The following is a 12,281-nucleotide window of genomic DNA, read 5'->3' on the forward strand; positions in this document are numbered from 1 at the left end:
ATTGCACCGAAATTTGTATCCTTGGGCTCCATTTTTTCAGAATCCATGTACACCAAAGATGCACTCTACCCCACCGGCGAATGCGAAACTGCCCCCACTAATATTTTCGGAAGCCGGCATGGTTCAAGCGGAGCAGGCTGTTAAACGCTGAAGGTCCACCTTTCTTCGACGTATAGGGTGTGCTGCTCAGCGCACCCACGCTCGACTTAGGTTCTGTCATACAGCTGCTAGCGACGGTGGTGTCATCTTGCCTACCTGCTTCAGTTAAAAGCTCTTTTATTGACTCTGATTGCTGTAGTTACAGGAAGTCAACAGCATCTCTCTCCAGACTGTTGCATGCCAGGAATCGCAAGTAAGAAAAAAAACATATATGCACAATTTTTTGGTTGTGAGCAATCAAAATGGTTGTGAGCAATCAAAATGGCTCACTGCAAAAAAGCCACTGCCAAGATGTTGACGCGTTTCTCCCTTTGGTGTGGAGCAGCTACAAGGCGCTACAAAGGGTTGATAGAACATGGCGCATTCGGTGACTTGAAAGGTCGGTGGCGTAGGTAAAGAGACAAAAATATCACTGCGAAAGTACTCCACATGCTGGCGGGTAACGGAAAGTCAAAACGGCGGAACGCAGCATCTCATCTGAAGGCATTCCTGTGCTCAACAGAATTATTAAGCAGCGGCTCTTGATTGCAGTCCTAAGAGACGCTATCTTCATGTTCAGAATCATAGGAGGCAGAGTTACTGCGTGCATTGCGGATACTATAAATGGCACGCATGCGCTGCAAAAGGCGGGAGTCAGGCACAAGAGTCTCCGCCAACGGCTTCGCACTTTGACGGGACTGGTTCTGAGCAAAGTACAAAGGCGCAAGTAAAAAACTGCTGCGAAATAGCAAACAAGCTAACTCACATATCTACCACCAGCGGAAAATGCAGTGATTTGTCTGTCGTATAAACCGAACATATATGCTAGCGGGCACACACACTCCCTAAATTCGCCGAACCCTGATGTTTCAGTAACGTTGGGAGGTAGCTTCGGAACCCTAGGATTCCATTATATCAAATCAGGGAATAAAAAGCATGGGAGCTTTGACGGTGCCTATACCTCTCTTGAAAGAAGCGAACTAGTTAAGAGTCGGTTCGTCGACTCCAGGATTTCGCGGTATTTGTTCTGGTCACGTTCAATGACCTTCTTCGGCAGCTCTATTGGGGCGCCTGCAGAACCACGGAGGGGCCATATGCCTAGCATATGTTGTCAAATACTGTTTTTTTAAGTAAAAAGCTATCTTCAATTTTAAAGCATATGCACACTTTAAGAAAACAGCCCGGTAATCAGCTACAGCAGCACTAGTATTTGTCCTTTGTACAGTTTTTGGGCTGCGTAACTAATGATGAGCTCTAAACAAGTACCGCAGTGCATGTTACGTTAATGATGCGATAGAGCACCGACCTGTGGCTGTCCTATACTTCTTTGAAAGCGCAGCTTCCCCGCTGCTAATTATATTTTCAAGCAGTTGCCGAGTCGGTCGCACTGCCGTGGCCCAACTACATGCTAACGAGACTGCATTCCCGGTGGTGTGTAGCGACCGGATTACCATCCTCAGGGGCCTGCAAAAGGCGTCACAACTCTGTATTAAATTGGGGGATCTTCGCACGAGCTGAAATGTTACCTTAACTAAATGTGTAGAGGCATGAGTTCGAGTCACCCACTTGAGATGCCGCAGACTGTACACGCCAGGCTCCAGAGTGAATTCTCCCTTCAAACGTTCCAATTCGCACGATATGGCGGCCTCCTTCGGCAGTTCAGGCTCCTTGGGCTGAGCAATTTGCTTCTTAAAAAAAAAGGACTGAACTGTCACACGCTCTTCTACAACAGTAACTGGGGCCGACTCCCTTTTGGTGTATACAACTTCCAACCAAGAATAGCCATGAACCACACGAGATTCGAACAGGACCTGGCATGCTCACAAAGTGGAGATAATTCAGTGACAGAGCGTGACATAAACGATTTTTGCAACGGCGCACTTTTCTACAGCCGAGCTGACAGGTAATGAAATTATGCTGCGCCAGCGGGTTAGCTCACCAGCACTTCTACTCCTGTCACTCCGATGTCCACAACTGCATCGCCCTTCCACAGAGGATGCGCAACACGGGTTGGTCTGCAAATTGCTTTCAGCTTTTCTGTTTTAGGAGGAGGCGCAGCTGGCTTCGCCTGTTGAGGCTGTGGCGCTTTGAAGCCAGAAAATTTTAGGAATGGGTTCATCATGGCTCGCTGTTCTGCTTCTGCTGAAGGCTTTTTCCCTTCCGCACCTCCAGGGCTCTTTGACGTCGCGTTCGACGCTTCTACTGGTAACGCTCCCCAGGTATAAAGGAAGGGAGATTTCTGTTGAAGGCACACGACGACAAATCGCTTTCCAACAGCAACCTTGGAAACTACATGGGGGTTCGTTGGTGTTGCGGGAAGAGCAACAAATGTTGGCATATCTCTTGATTTTTTATCTTCTATCCCTTGTCCTAATTGGCCACTATCGTTGGAACCCCATGCAAACACCCCAGCGGCTCCAGCTGTCCGTAGCACGTTGAATCCGGAAGAACAGCATATCTGCAAAACACATGCAAAACCACCTACGAGTAGAATTTTGGTGGTGAGAACGCAACGAAGCGTCCAATTTTGCAGACAAGTGCTCAGAGTTGAGTCAAATACCTGAAGCGCCTCTTGGGAAGAGTCGATCGGAACCTCACGCGGAGTGTACGAATGCGAATCGGGCGTCAGGGTAGGAAGACGAACAAAATGAGCTGCTCCCCACATCAGCGCCTTCCCGTCGGAGCATACCGCTCCTGACTGTCGAGGTCCTGCAACTATGCTAAGCAATGCAGGAAAGGATCAAAACGCATCGGCTTTTATTCAGCGCAGTGAAAACTGCCTCCGCATTCACGCTCTCGATTGGTTTCAGCTGTAACGTTTGCGCGGCCATGTGGTCTTACCTTTTCAGTCTAATGGCGTTGTTTCGGATGGTGGGAATAAGTGTTGGTTGCCTAACCCACATAAGTCTGTGACCTAGGCCGCACTGTCCATCGGTATTGTCACCCCACGCGAAGGCCATGCCTTCGTTGGTCAGTGCAAGCGAGTGATCCAAGCCAGCTGCAACTGAACAGACTGTGTGGGTATAGTCCACTTCCTGGACGAGCTGCTGAATTAAATGGCCTGCAGTAGGTGCATGACAAAACAGTGCCCCACCTCCGTGCGCCTGTATTTGAATTTTCCTTCGAAAGAAATGGCTGTGCAACGCGCACACGCGTCCACTAGGCTCAATAATTTGGGCCGAACGAAAAACTCACCGGTCTGTAGATCCATTGTGTCTCTGAATACCCGATCCACAAACTTCAAGGGACCAACGCATGTCATTCCTTGCTCTCTGGGACTTTGCTTTTCGCCAAGTTGTCCTCTATCTCCCCACCCCCATGCATACACACTAGGCACAAGGTTGAAATCCTGCCAACTTCCACCCTTGATAGCCGCGCGAACGCGTGTCGCAAAGTTGCCGGACGCAGGCTGTCTCACTGCCAAAAGCACTACACTGTGGTGGCCGCCTATGGCGAGGTCCAGGAACTGCAAAGAAGCAACGCATAGGACTGATTCAAGCAAAAGCTTTTCATCACCCATACACGAAGCGCAAGCTTCATCATCCATATACGGAGCACAATCTCCACAATACAACAATTCGATAAGTCATGTGCTCTGCAGCCCTGTCTCCTTGAGCTACGCTGTTGAAAAGATCCAGAGACAAATCAAGACCTACCATCACTGGGGCCATCTGAGTGGCTTCTGCTATGTAACTATCTTGCTGAAAGCTTGTAGTTCCAGCAGTCCGCACCAACAAATCCTGAAGCGGCTGGGCCCACGTCCGTGGGTATATCGCCCGGCAGTCGCAGTTTGTATGCAACCCAATTGGGTAAGCGTACTGGTACTCCTGGCGCATTCTCTCGACTCGGAATACCCCTTGGACACGAAGCAGATGAGGCCGCAATAACTCAAAAGCAACAAGCTCACGCCTCGCAACCACTGAATCTGCTTTCTACACCATACAGACCCGCATGTTCATACCGTACAAAGGGATTGTCGGCAACCACAAGACAACACGGAACTCTGAATAGCAGAACAGAAGCGTTGGCAGCGTGCACAAGATAACGATTAGCCCATAGTGGTGGCATGATTCTTACTTTTGGCAGTCGAATCGGCATGGGTAGCGCCACTTCAACCTCTAGTCCCCTTAATAAGAGTACTGAGCGCCACCAGCGCTGAATTTTTACCACCATGCGCTTCGCCAAGAGGTAGTCACCCTAAAATGGTCGCACACTGCAGAAGCAAATACAATTAATCTCTTCATGGGCTAGTACACCGGCAACTACTGTCCTACTGCTCCCTAATGTTCGCTCTGTGCCTCATCCCACCTACCACAGCACGTGCACCACAAACGAGTCTGCGGAAGAGACGGACACCTTACCCGGCGCAGCCTCGTTAGTGCTCCAGCTTGACAGAGCACAGCAGCATTTCTCAACCTCATGTACTGCTGCCTGATGATAACCATCCTGAAGAAGCTTTGAATGCGGACAACCGAAGTGTTCATCTGGGCCCTGAGCCGCCCATCCACACAAACGGCAGTAAGACGTGAACTGTGATGCTTGAGCCACTGTAAAGCAGTGAACCCTGCTCACTCCGGAAACATCTATCTGCCTGAGAGGGCAACAGCTTCCGTAATTGAGGGGCTGGAAAGTGCTTACGCAATCATATCCCTCATAACAGTGGTGTGCCTGATGATTGGGCGGTAGTTTAGCATGACACGCATGCTGTACAGCTTTGCCCCCTTTCGCTGAATAGATAAAAACGCCATAGTCAGCCCTCTCAATTCTTGGAACTTGCGGCGTTCCCTCCATCTGCAAAAACACCACTCCAGACAAGCTTCGCCATCTGCAGTGTAAGTATCCGCAAATACGCGTATGTGAATAGCAATTACATCTATTTCAACAGCACTTCTGAGCTGCAGATGCGTGCTTACCCTCTGACGTGCCTCTGGATAAGCGTAGCAGCCCTATTTGGGATTATCTCTTCAGAAATCTTCTCCAAAATGATGGCTTGTGCTTTGAAAGACCTCCACGCATTCTGCAATCACCGCATGGCACTGCGGATGCGGTCGCAAACATTCCTTCAATTTCTTCTTTGACACCACCGTATGAGCACTTCATTAGGGCCAGCTAGTTACCTGAACAAGAAGCGAGCTGTGGTCTAAAAGGAGGGCGTGACGGAGTTTCGCCGCCAGTTTCTGAGCCATTATTGAACGCCACCACGATTGAACGCAGACAGCAGCGCTCCATCGTAAACAATACACTTCTCTGTTTCTATACCTGCACTCAATAAGCATCGCAGGTGTGGAATATCTGACTACGTCTTCTTTTCTTACAGCACCAACAGCTAATTGTTGGGACTCGCTAGAACGTTGCAGCCCACAAAGCTGCTTATTGTCCCTTAAAACGAAGCGGCTTCTGACTAGACGAACCATGGGAACCTTCAGCTCAGTCTCACTTCGTCTCAATGGATTGAATGGCCTCATCACTGAGGCCTACGCGTCGGAATGCATATGCGATACCCGAAACTACTACAGCCCCAAAGAAGAGATCCTTAAGAGGTTTCAGCTTCTTCAGCTCTCTCAAAAGAAGAATGCGGCGAAAGTGGCTTTGCACCCGGACGCAAAGCCAATGCATGTCTGCCACGAACGCGCGTTCTCGCACAGTTCGCCACATCCGCTGCACGCGGATAACAGCGGGCACTAGTCGCTCAAGGTATTCAATCCTCCTGCACAAAGCACAAAGACAGGAACCCAGCGCTGAACTACACAGACTACAAAAGAGGTTGGTGGTCAACGTATACGGGACACCAACTATGGATGGACTGCTTATTGATGGCATATCCGACTCAGTTGAAATAGCACGATGCGCAGTCATGACAAATTCTGCTTTTTTCCAAATACACTCTCAGAAGCAAATAAAGACGTATCGTAATATATTACGCAAGCTTACGTCTTTTCCAGAACCAAGAATGCAGCTTTTCGAAAGAAAACCATTGTCCTCCCCAGCTGGTACCCTGTGTTCGGGAATCTAAGAACCTGTTCACAAGCACAGTAGAGACGAAGTTCGGAACAGTCTGGCGCTGCAATACACAGGAGAAAGATGCCCTTGAGGCCACGCCAACTTCCTCAGCTAGTGGCAGCACACATACAGTTTCATGCACTGAAGGGAATGTACCTGCAACAGGAAAGCACTGGCAGCCCTCGGGTTTGGATGCTGCAGCAGCATCTTAGTGGTTTGCTGGCCGTAGGAAGATGGGATGCAGAGGATGGAATAGAGTTCGAGAAACTGCTCGTATAGCAGCCGCACCGTCATGCCGAGGTACCGCGTTGTGCAGTACGTCTGCAGGGAAAACCAGTGCGAGGAGGCCCATCTGCAGGCGCACTTCCATTTTGCTGAAGACCGGAAATTCGGGGCTTTGGCTTGCTGTTCCTTCTAATCTGCACTCTTCCAGTTACTCGCACCTTACCAAAATTTGCAAATTATTCAGCTGCTTCCATACGTGGGAAGAGTCGAATCCTTGCATGAAGCCAGTACGACCACGCCTAAACTTTGCTTCACTCGCTACGAGAGCCGTTACTCGAGAGGGCAATTGGGGCTCATGACACAGAGCACCGATAAGCTCTGTGCCAACGCTGCGGTCACCTCGTGCGTGCGCACCCTGGTGGCTTAAGATATTTTGCCTCCAGCGCTTTACGTAGGGATTCAACTTGAAGGAAGGCTCCTCTCCACTACCCTCCATACCAGAGAGTGGCCTAAGTGAGCTGACGCACGCAATGAAGTTCGTTTGTGGAGCTTCCTGAGCATACAGCGGCACGAAAAGTGTCCGAATTGTTGTTCGAAAACTTTTTCTACCTTCTCGAAGCCCCTCTGAGAGCGCCAACTAAAACTCTGTGACGCCTGTGATGCGCATTTGTGTGTAAGAATCCAACTAGTCTCGGGAGAGCTGCGTGGGCAATGAGGCTTGCCTCTCCTTCCGAAAGGCTGTCTTTGACGTAGTGAATCAACCGATTGGTTACGCTAATGCGCAGACAGTCAGTTGGGATGACGTCGTGGGCAGTCTCATGCTGAACAAGCGTTCGCAGAAGCTCTAACTTACTCTGCAAAAGCAACGTCCGAAGTCCTGCAGCAAATCAAGCAGTTTTGGCGCCAAGCTAGAGTGTCTGGTGCTTGATGCCAAATTGAAAGGCCCGCTTGGCCTTTGCAATCCTGTCTCACATTAGGAGTCTTTGAAGAAACAGTACGCAGGACGTACTGGGAGCAACAGTGTAGGCGTTTGCATCGCTAGTGCAGAATTTGCTCGCGTCGTAGACAAGCGTGCCGGACGTGTGCACCACTGTGAATCGGCAGAGACCTGAGGATGCCGCATCATTCTTAAGGAGCTAACGCCGTTAAGCTTTCACAAACCAGTTAAGCCTAAAAGTGTCCTCATTCCATACAAGCAACAATGGGATTGTTCTCTGCGAACTGCCAGCCTAGTTGACTTCAAATGGCAAGGAGAGAGGGGGATGGTGCAGAGCGTACTGTCGTCAAAATCTGAAGCCTTCCTGCGAAGGGAGCTTGCGCGTACTGTTGCAGCTTTGGCAGTTGCCTTAACCACTCTGACGGCCATTTTCGGCTTGAGTGTTTCTGGCTTCGGGGGTTTGTAGCCTGGAACTTGCTGCAAAACAAGCAGCAACTGAAGTACACATAATGTTGAAGGAAGCTTTGGACTGCTTTAAAGTGCTCCCTAAATGCTTACAAATCACCCGTATTTTGCCCGCGCATCTACTGCAAAACGTTAAGAAGAATTTTGTGTTGGCTCAAGACCGTCAGCCAGTATTCACAACTCACTCGTATTTTGTTAGTGCAACTTTTGCTTTTGAGAATTTTATCGACGAAGGAAACTGCAGCCAATGGGACACCATCTGACAAGTCATCCGCAGCTTCTCCGCCTCGCGTTGTGTGCTCGTGCTTTAATATATGCCATATCCCGTCTGGCCCTGTGAAGACATCTAGTATTTCATCATTCATATGGAAGTTTGCCGGAGGAGGCTCCACGTCTTCCAAGAGATACGTCGCTTGATCTGAAACAAACCATGCACACTTCTGACAACGCAAGTCGCAAGTGGGTTGAAAGAAAACTACACAAACTGGTTAGAAAGGCTCCAGTCATAAACCCCTAGAGTGCTATAGTGGTTGTCTACGCGTCAACTGTTCCGAAAAACGAGGGGTCAGAGGTGGTAGGTCCGTGCTGTCGGCGCAAATTCAAGCGCTTGCAGCTACGGACCGACTGGGCGGAGTGGCCAGGGTGCAACTTACCAAGAGTAAATGCCCAGGATGCGAACAAGTGAAGAAAACACTCTTCCGTGTAGTTGTGCAGCAGCTGATTGAAAGCCCAATCAGGGCCGGTATGTCGAAAGTCCAAGCCAGCTGCCTTCAGCAATGTGATGCGACTGCGTTACATCCACAACTTTGGATTCACAGTGATTGTGGACGGCAGCCGATTTCCTGAACTGGATCACCAAAGCTAGGAACCTTCGCTGCAGCAGCCTTTTGAGAAACTCAGCAGCTTGCTGAAACCATCGAAGACTCAAGAAGTACTTTGTGGTCTGCTCTGGGTATTGCTCAGGTGACTGAGACTGCATCCTGATTTCGGTCTGAAGCCCAGCATATACGTAGCAGCAGTTAACTACCGTGTTGTGCGCAAGCTCTCTGGCTCCTCACTTATGAACTTCAGTGCTTTTGGATAGCCTCAGACTTTGTCCGATGATTCCCAAAAGCCACCATCGCAGCCGTACGAATAGCTTCAGGGCCAAAAATCGCACTTGCCAAAAGTCCGGACCGTTGAATATGTCGCGCAGTACAGTCTCATCAATACCTAAGAGATTCGCCAGCTTGCAAAGAGCAGCGCAATCACAGGAGTTCCAAAACATGCGCATTATCTCTTGACACCAGATACCAAAGCTGTTTAAAGCCTATTTGTTCACAAGCTTTGCGCGCTGGGGCGCCGCGTGGTGCATCTTGAAAACCCCAGCTCGACACAACCTAAAACTGCGATGGCAAATACCTGGCTACATGCAAGCAGCTAAAACACTGCTTCCAAGAATGGGCCAACTAACCAGGTTAATGATGTCTAAGCCCGCCAAAGTCATCGCGCTCTTGCTGCCGACAACAAAGGCGTGTTCAACCGTTCGTTCCTTCTGCTTCATTATGCGCCGTACCCTTGGTGCTGACGAGGCAGGTACATCCGACTCTTGTTCTGCTGCTTGTTGACCCTCTTCCGGTAATTCGTTATGGATCTTGTAACTGGCAACATCTGAAAATCAGAAAGCAGCTCGTTTACGAACTATTGCAGGTGCAAAATCCTAAAAATCGAAGCACCTGGAAAAGTACACAGGCTCTATCCTCACCAAAAACATGACAGGCCCCACAGCCTAGATTGGCTTACCTGCAACAAGAATAGCACTTAGAATCTGCAGGAACTCCTCCTTCTGCCTGTCGGATAGTCCGATAGTGCTAAGGTCGGAGAGAAACTGCTGGCATTTCTCGTACTGAGCATCTTCATAAGTGTTGAACGGGAGAGGAAAATAATGCATTAATGCCGTCACATCGGCCGGGTGAAGGCCCGCCACTTCCAAAACAGGATCTCCCACATTATAATGGATGCCATACATTACATGGTAAAACAGATTGGGTAGGGGAACAGACTTTAGAGATTGCCGCATTTGCCAGGACACGATATCTCTGAGACAAACAAGCAAGGAAAGCGTGCAGCCCAAACGGAAAAGCCATCGTAGCTCAACAGCAGAAGCTCAGCACTGTTGATAAGCGTGCTTACTGGCTTGGCTCGTACGATGAATTGGGTAAAAAGCTAAACCCCACAACTCCCCCCTCCGCATCCAGCTCCACTTGGAAAAGGTCCACTAATCGTCCCCCAAACAGCTCCCCGCGGTGTGTGATATGCAGCGACTCTAAGAGGGAAACAGCTGCATCTCTCTCAATTTCAGCCGCTCGCGCCTCCTCGTCTGTCTGCTTGACAAGCAGCACACGAATCGTCGGTCCCGTTAAGCCAAAATTTAGTAATAATATAGCCTTGCGATCAAGAACCAAACTCGCAATGAGCACCTACCCAGGTGTCTTCCATGGTCAGCGCGAAACGTATAAAAAGCTTCACCAGCTCGTGGTGCACGCGGTCTTGCCCAGCACCGAAGGTTCCGAAGGTGAGAACAAGCTGGTTTCGGTGTTGTTTCATGGCATTCGTAAAAGCCCGGCGTGCCACCAGGTAAGGATGGGAAGGCAATTCTGCAATATGGGCAGTCCAGTACTGCACAGCTTTCCTGCGGTTGAAAACCTCACCAACGGCAGATTCATGAGACTCCCAGGGATTAACAAAGATCAGCATGTTGTCGCAGGACGTGAAATAGAGGCCTCGGTGAAAGCGATGCTGGAGACAATCTAGGATGGCTGCGTCGTTGCAAGACGGAAGGTACATTAGGCTGTCAATCGCTTCGTCCACGTCGTTGGCCCTGCAATATAAGAGACGGAATGGCGCATGCCCTGCCTTGTAACTTCACCAAAGCTGTGCGTATGCACTCTGTTTGGAATGCAAATAATGGGATTTCAGCCAGATCCTTAGACAGTCCTTTACACGCATCTAAAGCGCAAATCTGCAGTGCTTCTTCACTCTTGCCGTTAGGACCTCGGCCGCCCGCGGCAAAGTCGCCGATAGCCTATACACTTACTTATTGTCTAGGTGGGCGTCGGCGCTCAGAACGCTGTGTCTATTGACAAGGCTAAGGCTAGGGCGCTCGTCCTGCACCAGAACGGTTTCTTGGGTGATACCTTTGCGACCTGTAAGCTGGAATGGTTGAACTTGCTGTAAAAGCACCCTACCAAGCAACGAAGGGTCAATGACCTGCATCATTTTTAGCCCTTGGAAGTCTAGTGACTTGCGGTGAGAAGATTCGCCGTCCCGAATGAACACCTTAGAACCCGAGCGCAAGAACCCGTCAGCCGCAGAGATTGCCCCGATACCTGCCTGTTCCCCATCTATGCCGTACACATCCAACTTATGAACAGAACCCTCGTCAGAGTCCCTCTCTGGGTGCTGCGTCTTGTGCCTTTGTCCCGCTGCAGCGCTCAATCGCAACCCTTCCGTGTGTCCCATAAGCCCAGGATTCTTTCGCATGTAGCGACTGCAGAAGCAATCGAATTAGCCACAGAGTGCGCATTCGTCACATATCCAATTGAAGACTCTGGCGTCTACACTCAAGCATTGAGAGTATGCGACGGTGAGTAGTTGTCGTTTGATGGAAATGCACAGGTAACAGTGTAGCAGACGCACACCTCTGAACAAGTCTGAGCTCCTTCTCTGAAGCAGTAGCCGATCCGTCCTGCCTAAATCTCCAACGCCAGAGGCAGGAGGGACTGGCTGCCGTGCCGGAGGTGTCGCGCTGGGCATGGGAGGCTCTGCATGTTTGGACGGCGGCTGCATCCCCTTAAGGACAAAGATATTGGCTGGGGAGTCCGCGTTCAGGGGGGAGGAGGTGTCGTCATTGTCGAACCTCCCCGGCAAGCGGGTGGCTGCTTTCCTACCACCACTCCGCGAGTCATTTTCAGCTACACTCGCTGGCCACGAAGGTGGTTCGTGTTGGGCGCCAACCCTGCCCTTGGACGTTCCAGCCTTGGATTTATTCACAAGCAAAAGCTTCGGTTTCACAGATTTCCCGGGCTCACGGTCCCCAAGTGTCGGCTGAGAGGGTCGGTCCTGCGCCAGCGGAGCCGAGCGCCCTAGGGCGCTGCTGGCGTCAAACATAAGCCAGCAGGGTTAACAGACGTTCGCGTGCGATGTTTTATTAAGATTAAATCTTTACTAAAGAATTTAAACAAAAAGCAGAAAGATTCATCATCACACAAACAAAGACACATGGCAGCACTGTACAACCACCCCCTTAGGTTTAAGCTGCAGGCCAAGCCTCCATTTACGACTTCACATGGGTGTGCAGTAGGGCGCATTAAACCACCAGAATATGACCGTGATATTTTTTGGCCGTGATTTAGGCATTGATATCTCATGAACAGACAAAGACATTTCGTGAGACTGTTGCAACAAGGAAGCTGCGCTCGGGCTCTTTACATTGAACTGCTCTCTGCCCTAGCAACTTGCTTCGGTGCGCGGTCTC

General features: G+C 50.1%; 2 protein-coding genes across 2 annotated transcripts; both read right to left on the minus strand.

Annotated features, from left to right (window-relative positions):
- Nucleotides 1–692: 692 nt before the first annotated feature.
- Nucleotides 693–6,859, minus strand: ETH_00006395 (uncharacterized protein; the record flags this gene model as incomplete). Its single annotated transcript, XM_013372724.1, has 18 exons — nt 693–842; nt 1,100–1,209; nt 1,445–1,602; nt 1,705–1,841; nt 2,078–2,596; nt 2,699–2,858; nt 2,980–3,199; nt 3,334–3,604; nt 3,795–4,070; nt 4,216–4,335; nt 4,500–4,629; nt 4,777–4,929; nt 5,052–5,155; nt 5,256–5,397; nt 5,576–5,845; nt 6,070–6,155; nt 6,295–6,459; nt 6,587–6,859. 18 exons carry the CDS (start codon nt 6,857–6,859, stop codon nt 693–695), a joined length of 3,444 nt encoding a protein of 1,147 aa, XP_013228178.1.
- A 109-nt stretch (nt 6,860–6,968) lies between these two features.
- Nucleotides 6,969–11,914, minus strand: ETH_00006400 (IQ calmodulin-binding motif domain-containing protein, putative; the record flags this gene model as incomplete). Its single annotated transcript, XM_013372725.1, has 12 exons — nt 6,969–7,240; nt 7,373–7,471; nt 7,642–7,777; nt 7,951–8,183; nt 8,419–8,552; nt 8,824–8,993; nt 9,219–9,415; nt 9,548–9,843; nt 9,938–10,128; nt 10,229–10,625; nt 10,842–11,229; nt 11,446–11,914. The coding sequence occupies 12 exons, from the start codon at nt 11,912–11,914 to the stop codon at nt 6,969–6,971; spliced, it is 2,982 nt and encodes a 993-aa protein (XP_013228179.1).
- Nucleotides 11,915–12,281: the final 367 nt, after the last annotated feature.

Source organism: Eimeria tenella, genomic scaffold (genome assembly GCF_000499545.2).
Source record: "Eimeria tenella Houghton genomic scaffold, Eth_scaff105, whole genome shotgun sequence".
Taxonomy (NCBI): Eukaryota; Apicomplexa; class Conoidasida; order Eucoccidiorida; family Eimeriidae; genus Eimeria; species Eimeria tenella.